Raw genomic sequence first — 15017 nt, 5'->3', positions numbered from 1 at the left:
GTTCACGGAAGATGGCGACGGCTTGAAGGCGAGCGATGGGCAGGCGGAGTTCCCCCCGGCGCCAGGCTCCTGCTCCGCGACGCGGCTGTCCGGAGGAGAAGCGGGCGAAGGCGGAGCGGGCGCGCGGCGAGCGATCGGGAGCGAGCCGGCCGGCCAGGCCCCGTCGGAGCTGAGCGGGGATGGGGGGGAGGGGGAGAAGGAGGAGGGCCGAGCGGTGACGGACGGACGGAGCCGGAGCCGGGGGATGCCGACGCGCCGGGGCCGGCCATGGTGAGGGGCCTCCCGTCGGCGGCGACGCAGCACCATGCCCTGCCCGGCGGGAGCCCTTAGCAGCAGCAGCAGCCCCGCGGCGGCAGCGGCAGGAAGAGGCTGGGGGCGCCCTCGGGGCGGGGATCGGCGGCGGAGGGCGCGGCGGCGGACGGGGGGCGCCGCTGCCGCGCGTCGCCTCGTGGCCGGGGATGCTTCTGCCGCCGCCGCCCGTCGTCGCCGAGCCACCATGCCGCGGAGGAGGAGGAGGAGGAGGCCGGTGACATTACCGGGGAGGGGGTGCGGAGAGGAGCCCCGAGAAGGAAGAGGAGCCGGAGCCCCCCCGCCGCCGCCCCCTCCAAAAATATGACCGGCGGCGCCGCCTCCCAGAACCGCCGCCGTTGCATCCGAACCCCGCCGAACCCCCCCGAGAAACCGTGCGCCGACTCGGAGCGGGCCCAGAAATGGCGCCTGTCGCTGGCCTCTCTCCTCTTCTTCACCGTCCTTCTCTCCGACCGCCTCTGGCTTTGCGCCGCCGCCGGGGCCCAGCTCAGAGCCCAGGATAGGAGCGTCGCCCAACCGGAGGCCGCGGTGAGGAGCGGTGGAGGCGCAGCCCCGACAGCGGAGGCGCGGCTCTGCCCCAACCAGGACTTGAGCTCAGCTTGTGGCCAACCGGCCGCGCCTCCCAGACCAGAAGCCGCGGCGGCGAGCAGCCCCGACGGCGCGGCCCCGACGGCGCAGCCCTGCCTGGACTTAAGCTCTGCCTGCAGCCACCGCCGCCTCTTGCAAGGGCCGCCCGGGTCCGCCTTCCCGGCCGCCGCGCCTGCTGAGGCGTCCCCGCCGCAGCTAGCCTTCCTGGAGCGGCACTTCCGCGGCTTGCGGCTCCCTTTCTGCCAAGCCTACACCGTCTGGGACCTGCTGCTGGGCATGGCCGCCGCGGAGAGCCTGGACTGCAGCCTCCGGAGCCTGTTGGCCGACGTGGCAGCGGCGGCAGGCGGGGCGCAGCGCGGGGAGGCCTGCAGCAGCTGTCTCGAGGCCTACCAGAGGCTGGACCAACACGCTCAGGAAAAGTACGAGGAGTTCGAGGAGCTGCTGGAGAAGTACCTGCAGGCCGAGGACTATTCCGTGCGCTCCTGCCTGAGAGACTGCAAGGTAGGGTTGTCGTCGTCACCGTTGCTTCTGTTGTTGTTGTTAATTACATTTATAGGCTGCCCTGTTTTCTCTAAGGAGCTCAGTGTGGCGCACATACCATATTTCTCCCTGTTTTATCCTCACAAGAACCCTGCAAGGTAGGCTGAGAGGCAAAGGCTGGCTCCCAAGGTCACACCCAATGAGATTCATGGCCACGTGGGGATTTGAACCCTGGTATCACCCAGCTCATAATTCAGCCCTTTAACCTCTACACCATTATGCAACCCCGAGTGGAAGCTTTTAATGTTTAACAGACTATTGTATTTTAATATTTTGTTCAAAACTGCTCAGAGTGGCTGGGAAAACCCAGCCAGATGGGTGGGGTATAAATAATAAATTATTATTATAGTATTATTATACACCACACTTGCTCTCACTTGTGAGAATTTGTAGAATGGGGGGTCACCCCAGGAGCTGAGACTGCCTTCCAGGCTCCTTCCTCTCCCATGGAAGGAATCTGGGCTTTCTCTTATTTCATTACATTTATTCATTGCACTTATTTCCACTTTAGGGACCAGCCCCTCCTCATTTAATCCCTACAACAACCTTGCAAGATAGGTTAGCTTCAGAGAAGACAGTGTCTGGACCCCAAGGTTGCACCCAGTGAGCTATAGGGCTGAGCAGCGATTTGAACCCTGGTTCCTCAGGTCCTCATCCTCATTGATCCCCAAAACAACCCTGAGAGGTAGGTTAGGCTGACAGGCAGATACTGTGTTCTCCACCCCCTGTGAGTTTCCTGGAGTCTGAGAAGGGGTTTGAACCCTGAGCTCTCACAGATCCATAGTCCAATCTTCTAACCATTATACCACACTGGCTCTCTGGGAGTAAGTTACTTGTTTTGCTTCAGGGATGGCTAGCAGACCCTGTTTTGAGCTCAAGGGTGACTAATATAACCCCATTTGCCTGCCTGCCTTACTCATTTGAAGTACCATGTGGGGCCCCTGTGTGGGAAGAAATGGAGGGGCTGCTGGTCTTGTATCCCTGCTTGAGGGATGAGTCCAGGTTGTGCGGGAGGTAGCATGGCTCGGATCTAGGTGCAGAATCATGGAATTGTAGTAAAAGCACAAGAAAACAGTAAAAGCAGGGAAAACAGAGGGTCAGTGAATTGGGAGAGGTTTGCCATCAGTGGCTGCTAGCCATGATGGCTATGCTCTGCCTCCACCGTGAGAGACAGGAATGCTTCTGAATACCAGTTGCTGGAAACCAACTCTCAGAAGTTCATGTGTCTTCCATAGCACCCAGTTACATTATGGGACTCAGGCAGGAGGCAGTGGTGAGTGGCTGTAAAAGAGGACTGAACAAATTTTTGAAAAGGAGAAAGCTATTGATGGCTGCTGGCCAGAATGGCTGTGCTCTGCCTCTAGTATCTGAGGCATCAATGCTTCTGAGTACCAGTTGCTGGAAGCCACCGAAGGGGAGAGTTGCTCTTGTGCTTAGGTCCTCCTTGCAGATCTCCCTTTGGGGTATCCAGTTGGTCACTATGAGAATTCTGGACTAGATGGGCCTTTGGCCTGACCTAGCAGGCTTTTCTTATGCTCTTGTGCTCATGTTCTGCATGCTGGTTTCCCGCAGGCATATGTGCCCCTGTTGCAAGATGCTGCTGGACTCCAACTCCCATCAGCCCCAGTTGTCAGCATGTCTAGAGATCAGGAAGGAGGGTGGGAGTTGTAGTCCAGCAGCAAGTGAACAGCTCTGTCCTGTGGCAACGTTATTAATGCTATCATTATTAATAAAATATACCGTACTAGTCTCAAAGTGACATATAATATTTTAAAGGAATGAACAAACATAAATACATGAAACCATTTTTTTTAATTAAAAAAAATCAGCTGTGTATGAATCTCGGCTTATTGCTGATATATACAGTGGTACCTCGGGTTACATACGCTTCAGGTTACAGACTCCGCTAACCCAGAAATAGTACCTCGGGTTAAGAACTTTGCTTCAGGATGAGAACAGAAATTGTGCTCCGGCGGCGCGGCAGCAGCAGCAGGCCCCATTAGCTAAAGTGGTGCTTCAGGTTAAGAACAGTTTCAGGTTAAGAATGGACCTCCAGAATGAATTAAGTACTTAACCCGAGGTCCCACTGTACTGCAAATAAAAGCAATCATATACAGTGAGGGGGGAAAGTATTTGATCCCCTGCTAAATTTGCCCATTTGCCCTCTGACGATGAAATGACCAGTCCATAATTTTAATGGTAGGTTTATTGGAGCTGTGAGAGACAGAATAACAACAGGAAAACCCCCAGAAACCCAGAAGACAAAAGCCAGAGACTGATGTGCATTATAATGAGTGATATAAGTATTTGATCCCTTTGCAAAAGATGACTTAGTACTTGGTGGCAAAACCCTTGTTGGCAATTACAGAGGTCAGACGTTTCTTGTAGGTGGCCGCCAGGTTTGCACACATCCTAGGAGGTATTTTGTCTCACTCCTCTTTGCAGATACTCTCCAAGTCAGTAAGATTTCGAGGCTGATGAGTAGCTACTCAAACCTTTAGCTCCCTCCACAGATTTTTGAAGGGATTAAGGGCTAGGCCACTCCAGGACCTCAATGTGCTTCTTCTTGAGCCACTCCTTTGTTGCCTTGGCCATGTGTTTTGGGTCATTGTCATGCCAGAATACCCATCCTCGACCCATTTTCAATGCCCTGGCTGAGGGAAGGAGGTGCTCACCCAAGATTTGACAATACATGGTCCTGTCCATCGTCCCTTCAATGCAGTGAAGGTGTCCTGTCCCCCTAGCAGAAAAACACCCCCAAAGCATAATATGTCCCCCTCCATGTTTGACGGTGGGGATGGTGTTCTTGGGGTCGTAGGCAGCATTTCTTCTCCTCCAAACACGGCGAGTTGCATTGATGCCAAAGAGCTCAATTTTGGTCTCATCTGACCACAACACTTTTACCCAGTTCTTCTCTGGGTCATTCAGATGTGCATTGACAAACTGCACACAGGCCTGTACATGTGTTGTCTTAAGCAAGGGGACCTTACAGGCTCTGTAAGATCTCAGTCCTTCACGGCATAGTGTGTTACCAACTGTTTTCATGGTGACTATGGTCCCAGCAGCCCTGAGATCATTGACAAGTTCTCCTTGTGTAGTTCTGGGCTGCTTCATCACTGTTCTCATGATCACTGCAACTCCACGAGATGAGATCTTGCATGGAGCCCCAGACCGAGGGAGGTTGACAGTTATTTTGTGTGTCTTCCATTTGCGAATTATTGCACCAACTGTTGTCACCTTCTCACCAAACTACTTGGCAATAGTCTTGTAGCCCAGTCCAGCCCTGTGCAGGTCTACAATCCTGTCCCTTACATCCTTGGGCAGCCCTTTGGTCTTGGTCATGGTGGCTACTTTGAATCATAGAATCATAGAGTTGGAAGAGACCACGAGGGCCATCGAGTCCAACCCCCTGCCAAGCAGGAAACTCCATCAGAGCACTCCTGACATATGGTTGTCAAGCCTCTGCTTAAAGACCTCCAAAGAAGGAGACTCCACCACACTCCTTGGCAGCAAATTCCACTGTCAAACAGCTCTTACTGTCAGGAAGTTCTTCCTAATGCTTAGGTGGAATCTTCTTTCTTGTAGTTTGGATCCATTGCTCCGTGTCCGCTTCTCTGGAGCAGCAGAAAACAACCTTTCTCCCTCCTCTATGTGACATCCTTTTATATATTTGAACATGGCTATCATATCACCCCTTAACCTCTTCTCCAGGCTAAACATGCCCAGCTCCCTTAGCCGTTCCTCATAAGGCATCGTTTCCAGGCCTTTGACCATTTTGGTTGCCCTCCTCTGGACACGTTCCAGTTTGTCAGTGTCCTTCTTGAACTGTGGTGCCCAGAACTGGACACAGTACTCCAGGTGAGGTCTGACCAGAGCAGAATACAGTGGGACTATTACTTCCCTTGATCTAGATGCTATACTCCTATTGATGCAGCCCAGAATTGCATTGGCTTTTTTAGCTGCCGCGTCACACTGTTGGCTCATGTCAAGTTTGTGGTCAACCAAGACTCCTAGATCCTTTTCACATGTACTGCTCTCAAGCCAGGTGTCACCCATCTTGTATTTGTGCCTCTCATTTTTTTGCCCAAGTGCAATACTTTACATTTCTCCCTGTTAAAATTCATCTTCTTTGTTTTGGCCCAGTTTTCTAATCTGTCAAGGTCGTTTTGAAGTGTGATCCTGTCCTCTGGGATGTTAGCCACCCCTCCGAGTTTGGTGTCATCTGCAAATTTGATCAGGATGCCCTTGAGTCCATCATCCAAGTTGTTGATAAAGAATCTGCTGCTTTGGAATCTGCTGGGTTGATTGCTTATGTCGACAGGTGTCTTTTGTACAGGTACAGTGGTACCTCGGGTTACATACGCTTCAGGTTACATACACGTCAGGTTACAGACTCCGCTAACCCAGAAATAGTGCCTTGGGTTAAGAACTTTGCTTCAGGATGAGAACAGAAATCGTGTGGCAGCGGCGCAGCAGTAGCGGGAGGCCCCATTAGCTAAAGTGGTGCTGCAGGTTAAGAACAGTTTCAGGTTAAGAACCGACCTCCGGAACAAATTAAGTACGTAACCAGAGGTACCACTGTACTATAACGAGCTGGGATTATAGGTAAGACCTCCACAGCAGGCACTTCTAATCTCAGCTCATTACATACAGTGAATATACCAGGTAGCCTGACATCTGGCTGGTTGATAGGGATCAAATACTTATTTCACTCATTATAATGCACATCAATCTCTGACTTTTGTCTTCTGGGTTTCTGGGGGTTTTCCTGTTGTAATTCTGTCTCTCACAGCTACAAAAAAACCTACCATTAAAATTATAGACTGGTCATTTCTTCATCAGAGGGCAAACGGGCAAATTTAGCAGGGGATCAAATACTCCCCCCCCCACTGTATATATATATATACACACAAACTAGATTAAAACTTATCATGTGTGCAAAAAAAGGTCGTAGTTAAAAGCCAAAGACCTGGCAAAAGAGGATTTTATTTATTTATATTTGCCTGGGAGTTAAAGACATAGTATCATAGAATTATCATTGATGTTAACTAAGGTGGCTCAATTGCAGGTTTCCAAACAGAGGTTGGATGGCTACTTGTTAGGGATGTTTTAGCTGTGATTCTTGCATTTGAAGGGTTGGATTAGATGAGCCCTGGAACGCTTCAGACCCTACAATTCTATTATTAATTAAAAGCCAAAAAGGCCTGGCAGAAAAGAAATGTTTTTGCCTAGCACTTAAAGTTATGTAATGATGGTGCCAGGAGAGCTCTCATTGGGGAGAGCATTCCACAAGGTGGGAGCCACTACTGAAAAGGCCCTATTCACGCATGGCCAACCTGCAAACCTCCCATGGAAGGGGAGCACAGAAAAGGGCTTCAAATGATGGTCGTAGGGTCTGGGGCGGTTCCAATTGGGATGTATTGGGATCCTAAGGCACATAAGGCTTTTTAGGCCAAAACCTTTGAAGTACCAAGGAGTAGGTAGCCCATTTTTGTGGTGGTATCTGAAATATCTTTGTGGGGCGAGTTCTTGCAAATTCTTCATCCAAATGTGGTGGCCTAGTATTTGGTGGCTGTGAAAAAGGCAAGCTCAATGCTAAGGGTCATAAGGAAAGGAGCTGAAAATTGAAAACTGCAGGTATCATAATGCCCCATTATGCAAATCTACAGTGCATTTGTGTAGAGTTCTGGCCGCCTCACCTCAGGAAGGATATTGTGGAGTTGGGATAGGTTCAGAAAAGGGCAAGCAAAGCAGTCAAGGCAATTGGAGCGGCTCCCCAAGGAGAAAAGGTTGCAGCAATTTGGGACAATTTGGAGAAAAGGTGAGGACGGTATGACATGATAGAAATTTATAAAATGATGCATGGCATGGAGAAAGTGGATTGAAAAAAGCTCTCCTCTCTCGCTCGTCATTCCGTTGGTTGCACGATCATGGCAGTCGGGAGATTTGTGAAAGATGAAAGAAATTCCCACAGAAGTTATTGATGCCCACCATAGCGGAGAGGGCTCTCAATGGTTACTAGCCACAATGGCTCTGCTCTGCTTCCACAGCGGGAGGTAGCAATGCTTCTGAATACCAGCTGCTGGGAACCACAAGTGGAAAGAATTGCTCTTGTGCTGGGATCCTACTTGTGGGTTTCCCGTCTGGTTGGCTCCTGTGTAAGCAGGATGTTGGACTAGATGGGGCATTGGCGCTTCCTATGTTCTTATGAGTGGCAACCCTAGCCTCATTTTCCTTTTGAAGGGACAGGAGTCCCACCACTCTCCTTGGCTTCCAGCCTCCAGAAGTCCAGAATCTTACCATGATTTAGCTTATTTACTCACTGCCTTTACATCCCAGCTTTCCTCCAAAGAACTGGAGGTGGTGCTTTAATTGTTCTCCCCCTCCTCATTTAATCCTTAACAACACCACAGTGAGGTGAGTTAGGCTGAGAGAAAGTGGCGACAGGCCCCTAAGGTCACACCCAGCAAACTCCGTGGCCAAGTGGGAATTTGAACCCTGGTCTCCAGGTCCTAGGACTCATTTAATCCCCACAACAACCCTGTTAGGTAAGGTAAAGGTAAAGGGACCCCTGACCATTAGGTCCAGTCGTTGACGACTCTGGGGTTGCGGCACTCATCTCACTTTACTGGCCGAGGGAGCCGGCATACAGCTTCTGGGTCATGTGGCCAGCATGACTAAGCCGCTTCTGGCGAACCAGAGCTGCACATGGAAACGCCATTTCCCTTCGCACCGGGGCGGTACCTTTTATCTACTTGCACTTTGACATGCTTTCCAACTGCTAGGTTGGCAGGAGGAGGGACCGAGAACAGGAGCTCACCCCGTCGCAGGGATTCAAACCGCCAACCTTCTGATCGGCAAGTCCTAGGCTCTGTGGTTTAACCCACAGCGCCACCCGCGTCCCTCACCCCGTTAGGTAGGTCATGCCAAAAGGCAGTGGCTGGCTCCCAAGGTCACTCCCAGTGGGCTTTACTGCTGGAAGAAAATTTGAACCCCCTGGTCCTTAGTCCGACACTCTAACCACTACACCTCACTGATGCCAGGGAGGGGGCACTGACTTAGTTTTGGGGGAATGTCTTCTTCCTGAACCAGTTCATCCCAGGTATCCATGTTGTGGTGTCAAGACAGCAGCACATAGCATTCCCCCACAGCTTCATCCGTTTCCCAGAGGCAGAGGTTTGCCTTATAAAGTTGGAAGGGACCCCAACAGTCATCTAGCCCTGCAGTGCAGGAATCACAGCTTTCTTGTATGTTAAAAATGGGTGGGGACCACATATCTCTCTATCCCCATTGTCTGATCCTTTGCAAAGATGTGATTCAGAGAGAAGGAAGTCCTTCATGCAGCACAGAGTTAAGCTGTGGAACTCCCTCCTACAGGATGGTTTTAAAAGAGGATTAGGGAAATCCTCTTATGATTCCTCATTGCTGCTCTAGCTGCCTGCTCCTCCCTTGAAAAGCAGAGCCGCCTCCTTCATTTCTTCCGCACATATTTGCATTGCAGCATTTCAGTTTATTCAATGCTTGCTCTTCAAATACTCCTGAGTATAGAAACGTAACTATAAAATATACATGGATTAAAATGGAACAATAAAAACAACAATATAATTCTGAGAAGCAAAGCAACCCCCACCACCACCCGCAAAAAAAGAAAAAGAAAATTATACTTTAAAGACAGCAGTTATTGGGAATTGCAATTTTATTGCGGTCAGAGCATCTGGATTGGGTCTGTCTCATAAATCATGAATGCAGGGAAATGAGCACTGCTAATGAGATGTTTGAGCATCTGTGCAAGCTCGGCACACACGGTAGCCCTTCAAGGCAGGCTAGAGAAGAGTTCACTCTCTTAGGCAGCACAACCTGTGGATGGGGCAGGTCCACACCTCACATTTCCATGAGTTTTATAGCATCTTTCAGGGATGCTTTAGTTGTGATTCCTGCATTACGGGGGGTTGGACTGGGTGACTGTTGGGGCACCTTCCTTATAACTCTACATTGATTGTTCTCAAACAGAGTTTGAATGGCCACCTGTCAGGGATTCTTTAGTGGTGATTCCTGCATTTCAAGGGGTTGGTCCCAATTACCCTTCTGGGGGTCCCTTCCAGCTCTACAATTCTATGAATTGCATAGGAAGCAGGATTGTCCGTCATTTCCCTTCGAAAGCCGCCAGTTTCCTTCTCCTGCTGGGAAATCCTGGTCCAGCCGCAACACTCAGCTCATGGCTGCCATGGCAACCACATCTGCTTCCCAGAGAAATGTGCAGGATGCATGTGGGGGTGGGCACGTCAGGGCAGCGCAACCAAGTTTGGGGGAGTGAGCAAGCGAGTGGTAGCCACAAGCAAAGGACGGGAAGGGAGGAAACAGCCCCTCTCAAAACTTCCCCTTCTCTAGCGTCACCGAAAAAGAGGCAAGAAGGATATCCCCACCACCACAAACATTTGGAGCCTGACGCTCCTTATTGATGGTGTCGTTGCTAAATGAAGCCCTTTATTGATGGTGGTGTTACCATTATTTTTTAGTGCATTTATTCACTGGTTTACATAATGTAGAAACATAGAATCATAATGTAGAATCATGCCTGGTTGGAAGGAGACCCTGAGGGCCATCTAGTCCAACCCCTTTCAGTGCACAAATTGCAACGAAGGAATCCCTGACAGATGGCCATCCAGCCCCTAGTTAGAAATCTCCAGTGAGGAGATTTCTCCAAGGAGAGTTGGTGTTCTTAGATCATAGAACTGGAAAAGGACAGTGAGGGTCATCTAGTCTACACTTGCAACGCAGGAATTTCCCTTGCAATGCAGGAATTTCCCTTGCAACGCAGGAATTACAGCTGTGCTGTATTACTGTGCTACTCCGTTATAACATGACTCCATTTCTTGATGAAGACATTATCTTGCTGTCCACCAACTCTGGTTCTCACAATATATGGAAGCTTAACCATGCATAACTACATCCCAGATTTTAGTTATCCATTCTCTCCTGAATGGAGTTATCACACACCCACACCCATTTTGACAGATAATGAAATCAAACATGAAACGAAGCAGGATGATGGTGCAGAAAGGAGTGTAGACAAAGCTAGACAAAGGAGAAGGGGGGGGGGAGAGAAAGAGGCTGCCGGCAGTGGGGAGGGTAGCATTTGGAAGCAAATAACTGTAGTAGAGCATCATAATTTGTAAAGCCAGGGGCAATATTTTGAGAGAGAAAGGAAATGCTCTGGTGCCAACTTGAACTGTGTCATGCAGAGGAAAGTTTAAAAGATAGATTTTATTTACCCTCTGTGGGACCTGTGCACATTGACTAACTACTAAGAGGAGATACCGTGGAGCTTTATTTCTTATTCCTAACCTCTGTGCTTATACTTTGAATTGGTAGCAAAAATGAGTGCGTTCCGGTTAGGTTTCAACTGCTCAGCCTAGTGTTCAAATGTAGGAGCAAGAGGCAGCAGCGTCACCTGCTAGACCCTGGACCCCCACAATCAGTGAAGGCTGAAATATTACAGGAAAAAGTCCAGCAGGAGAAGCTCTCGTGACCATAACTTGTAAACAGGGCATTTAGCAGAAGAGTTTGAGGGGGATGCCTGGAATGCTGTCTCACAGGGTCCGTGGGACCAAGAGACATGGATGGTGAGGGAGCTGCTGCAGTGATCTGCAGCACCTGATCTGTTTGTCTGCCTGACTGAGAACGTGCAAAAGTCCAGGTCCAGAGGCATTCCTTTATTCCTCAATGGTTAGGGGCATTTGAACACTGTGAGAACAAGATGCTAGACCGGCTGGGCCGTTGGCCTGATGCACCAGAGATTCTCTTACGTTTATTCCAAATCCAGTTGCAGGGGTGCTGGGTTTACATTCTTTCTGTACAGTGTTTCTCTTTATTCCTACCTTCAGAGCATGCAAGGCTGCTCCCTGTTGCGTCCACACCTGTGTCAACCTTGTGGATCCCATTTTTCTAAAGCCCCCTTCTCCTTCCGCCCTTCCTGCAGGCTGTCTACAAGGCATGGCTGTGCTCTGAGTACTTCAATGTGACCCAACTGCAGTGCCAACACCGGATCCCATGCAAGCAATACTGCCTGGAGGTGCAAACAAGATGTCCCTTCGTCTTGCCCGACAATGACGAGCTGATCTATGGAGGGTTGCCTGGCTTCATCTGCACAGGTGAGGCTTAGAATCTATGTTATAGAATCAGAGAACTGTAGAGTGAGGCAGTGCCCCCAGGTGTCATCTAGTCTAACCTCCTTCAATGCAGGAATCTCAGCTCAGAAATCCCTGACAGATAGCCATCCAACTTCTGCTTATGAACCTCTACTGATGGAGAGCCCACCACCTTCATCATAGAATTGTAGAATTGGAACCCGAGAGTCATCTATTCCAACCCCTTGTAATGCAGGAGTTGCAGCTGGATAATCCTTGGCAGACACCATCCAACCTCTGCTTAAGAACTTCCAATGAAGGACAGCACACCACCTTCCGAGGGAGTCTGTCCTACTGTCAAACAGCTTGTATTCCCTGATCATTGGGATTGTTGGATTTGTATATTAGGAGAAAATATATTCTGCTTGTCCAAGATACTATCCACAGGGAATTAGCCTTGGACTTGTCCAAAGCCTGCCTAGTGTTGTTGTTTTTTTAAAAAATAAAGATATTAACACAATTACCAACCCAAAAGTGAAGTAGCAGGGTATTGCATCAATCCATATCCAAAGCAAGCAAGCAAACAATAAATGAAAAGAGAAAGAAATGGTGAGACACACCGATAAAAATTGATACATTCCTACTTCCCAAGTTGGCATGGATGGTAAATGTTGAGCATCTGTGTCCAAAGCACTGGAAATGAAAGTCCCACCAGGTGGCATAGAAGCCTCCTGGATCCCCCAACCTGGAAACACATAGCTTATGTGTCATTTTTTCCACAAAAGCCAAAGTCCTTAAGTTCTTATACCACCCAGCCAAATGCATATTTTTCAAGCTTTTCCACTGCTGGCCCATTGAAACCCTAGCACTACAGGGGGTTGCAGCAGATGACCATCGGGGTCATAGCTGTCAAGTGTCCCTTATTTAGAGGGACAGTCCCTTATTCCAGCACCATGCCCCGCTGCTGTCCCTTATTGATGGATGTCCCTTAAATTTCCCGGGTTTCAAAGGAAGCAGCTCCTCTCCCTCCCTCCCTGCCAGACAGTGAGGAGGGAGGCTCCAACTGTGTTGCTTGGCTGCCCGGCCCACCCCCCTCCGGCCTCCTCTCACCAGCCTCAGCCCCTGGGAGCCCCTCCCCGCCGGGACTGATGGGAGCCTCGGGCCCTTCCGCCACCATCCTCCTTGCGGCCGCCAAACTGAGCGTCTCTGCCTGGGGCCTCTCCTCTGCCCGTCGCTCCCACTCCCGCTCGGCCGTACTGCGGCTGTGCCGCCAAAGGACCCGGATGAGATGGGCAGCCTGGCATGGCCTATGAATTGCTGAGGAGCCTTGAGAGGAGAGTGAGGGCAACCATAGAGAAAGCAGTTCAGAGAGAGGAGGAAGTGGAGGTGGAGGCACGGGCATGTGTTCCAAGGGCTACAAGGGAAGGACCACAAGCACTTCTCCTATAGATTTGTAGTGGTAGACTAGCATAGATGGTCTGATCTGCAGGTTTACTTCGGGTATCCCCCCCCCCTCTTCCCACCCCACCTGATGGAATTGAGAGCTGCAGATGGAGCACGAGAGAAAAGATACAGAACTGCAGCAGCATCTTCGTAGCTTAGACTTCGTTTTGTGCAAGAAGTGGTTGCTGCTTGTAGTTATTTAATTGCAGTGTTTCATCTGCTGGTGTCTTGAGCAGCAACCTCTGGAAACGAAGGGCTAAAAACTGGCGCTGCTCTCCAAAATTATCTGGTCCCTTTTAAGTTTGTATCTCAGTTGGTTTACTAAAATCCCTTATTTTGGCTGCTGGTCCCTTATTTTCAAATCTGTAAGTTGACAGCTATGATTGGGGTCCCTTCCAACTCTTCAGTTCTATGATTAAGGGCTTAAATTCACCCTGTTGATTTCCCATGCCTTGTGCATTAGTATAGAAAGGAAGCCACATTCCCTCCAAATGCTTGCTTCTTGCTTTTTTTACTGCCTGTTTGAGGGTTCCTATAGTGCAACCCTGGTTTCCTGTACACCAGTGAGATCTCCTGAAGGTAGCGTTTAGCAGACCTGTGCCATTTCTGATGCCACCTCTTCCTTCTCCTCCTTTGTTTCTGTTCTCATTCTGCCAGGGTTGCTAGAGAGGGAGCTGCCTGACCAGGAAGCCAAGTGCTGTGATGTGCGGTGGGACTCCTGCGACCGGCACCTGGAAGGCTATCGCAATGCATCTGCCAAATCAGAGCCATTCCACGACCAACACCACAACACCCCCCATCACCAGCAGCAACGGCAGCAGCAGCACTACAACCTCTACTATCACCACACCCAGTACCACCACCACCACCCGTCCCTGCTGCCAGTGTCTGCAGGGTCCCGCCTCAGCAACAGCAAGATCCGGTTCTGCGTCCTGGTCCTGATGCTCCTCCACACCATGGTGTCCTTCTCGAGCGTGCACAGCAGCGGGGGACTAAGCTTGGGGGCCTACCCCACCATGGATGAGACCCTCGCAAGGGACGAGTGAACCTCCTCTGCAAGGCAGGGAAAAAGGAAACCTCCAGCTCTTTTCTCACCTGGAGGAAAGAAGGGGTTTGGGTGGGCACAATGAAGCTCTCCCTACAGTGGCGGGGGCGGCGGCACAGGACTGGGGGTGACACAGACAAAGCCACCCCAACGCAGAGCCCCCTCCCACCCCCCAGAGCAGGTCGTCACAGGCCCCACCCTGCAGTGGGTGAGTCTCTGAAGCGTTTGGGGGGCTGTGGGAACAAGCGATTGTTCAACAGCAGGCTTCAGACTGGGCCTCTGGGGGGGAAATGGCTCAGTGAGCAGCAGGCCTTAGGCTGGGCCTCTGGAGAACAGAGTTATGTCAGCAGGAGGCCTCAGGCATGGCCTCTGGAGAAAAGGGTTTGATCGGCTGCAGACCTCAGGCTGGGTCTCTGCAGGGAAAAATGGTTCTGTCAGCAGCAGGCCTCAAGCTGTCGGCCTTCAGCCACATAGAGGCTCAGAGGCTGAGGAAAGGCCCACAGTGGGGCTTGGAAAGAACTGCCTTCTTAGGAAAGGCAAATCCCCCCCCGGCCCACTTCTCTGGCCGCCACCACACATAACATGTCTCGTTTATGGGGCCACAGTGATCTCTTCCCCATACTGGGTAACTTGCCCTAGGGGCAAAAGAAACGGCTTGGCAGAGATCCGTTGTTTTTTTTTCCCTCCCCCATCATCCTCTAAGCCCAATCCAAACTATAATTGTGATGGTGCACTGCCCTGCTGCCCCCTGCCCCCACCTGTAGGACCCTCCATCAGTCACTAATAATTCCCAAGCAACCTTTTCAGTGCTCTTGGTCGAGCCATGTTATGTGATGGGTTGGCTCTTCAGCATTGCAATGGGTTGGACTAGATGGCGCTTGGGTTCCTTCCAGCTCTACTATGATACGGTTTTTCAAGTGGGATTCTCTTGCTCCTTAAAGAGCTTAAATTGAGGGCACGCCTGC

General features: G+C 50.6%; 1 protein-coding gene across 1 annotated transcript; it reads left to right on the top strand.

Moving 5' to 3' along the window:
• The first annotated feature begins 460 nt into the window (after nucleotides 1-460).
• Nucleotides 461-14603, top strand: NALF2 (NALCN channel auxiliary factor 2). The gene is made up of 3 exons (XM_053374181.1): nucleotides 461-1398; nucleotides 11417-11588; nucleotides 13665-14603. The coding sequence occupies exons 1-3, from the start codon at nucleotides 613-615 to the stop codon at nucleotides 14051-14053; spliced, it is 1347 nt and encodes a 448-aa protein (XP_053230156.1). The 5' UTR covers nucleotides 461-612; the 3' UTR covers nucleotides 14054-14603.
• Nucleotides 14604-15017: the final 414 nt, after the last annotated feature.

The sequence above is a fragment of the Podarcis raffonei genome, chromosome Z (genome assembly GCF_027172205.1).
Source record: "Podarcis raffonei isolate rPodRaf1 chromosome Z, rPodRaf1.pri, whole genome shotgun sequence".
NCBI lineage: Eukaryota > Metazoa > Chordata > Lepidosauria > Squamata > Lacertidae > Podarcis > Podarcis raffonei.
Note: the sequence above shows the minus strand (reverse complement) of the source record. Positions and strands in the feature narration are given on the sequence as shown.

Bases quoted from the DNA above. Each gene is read 5' to 3' on its own strand.
- NALF2 (XM_053374181.1), top strand. From the start codon at position 613: ATGACCGGCGGCGCCGCCTCCCAGAACCGCCGCCGTTGCATCCGAACC. The intron at 1,399-11,416 runs GTAGGGTTGTCG...CCCTTCCTGCAG, and splicing joins CCTGCCTGAGAGACTGCAAG to GCTGTCTACAAGGCATGGCT. The intron at 11,589-13,664 runs GTGAGGCTTAGA...TCATTCTGCCAG, and splicing joins GCCTGGCTTCATCTGCACAG to GGTTGCTAGAGAGGGAGCTG.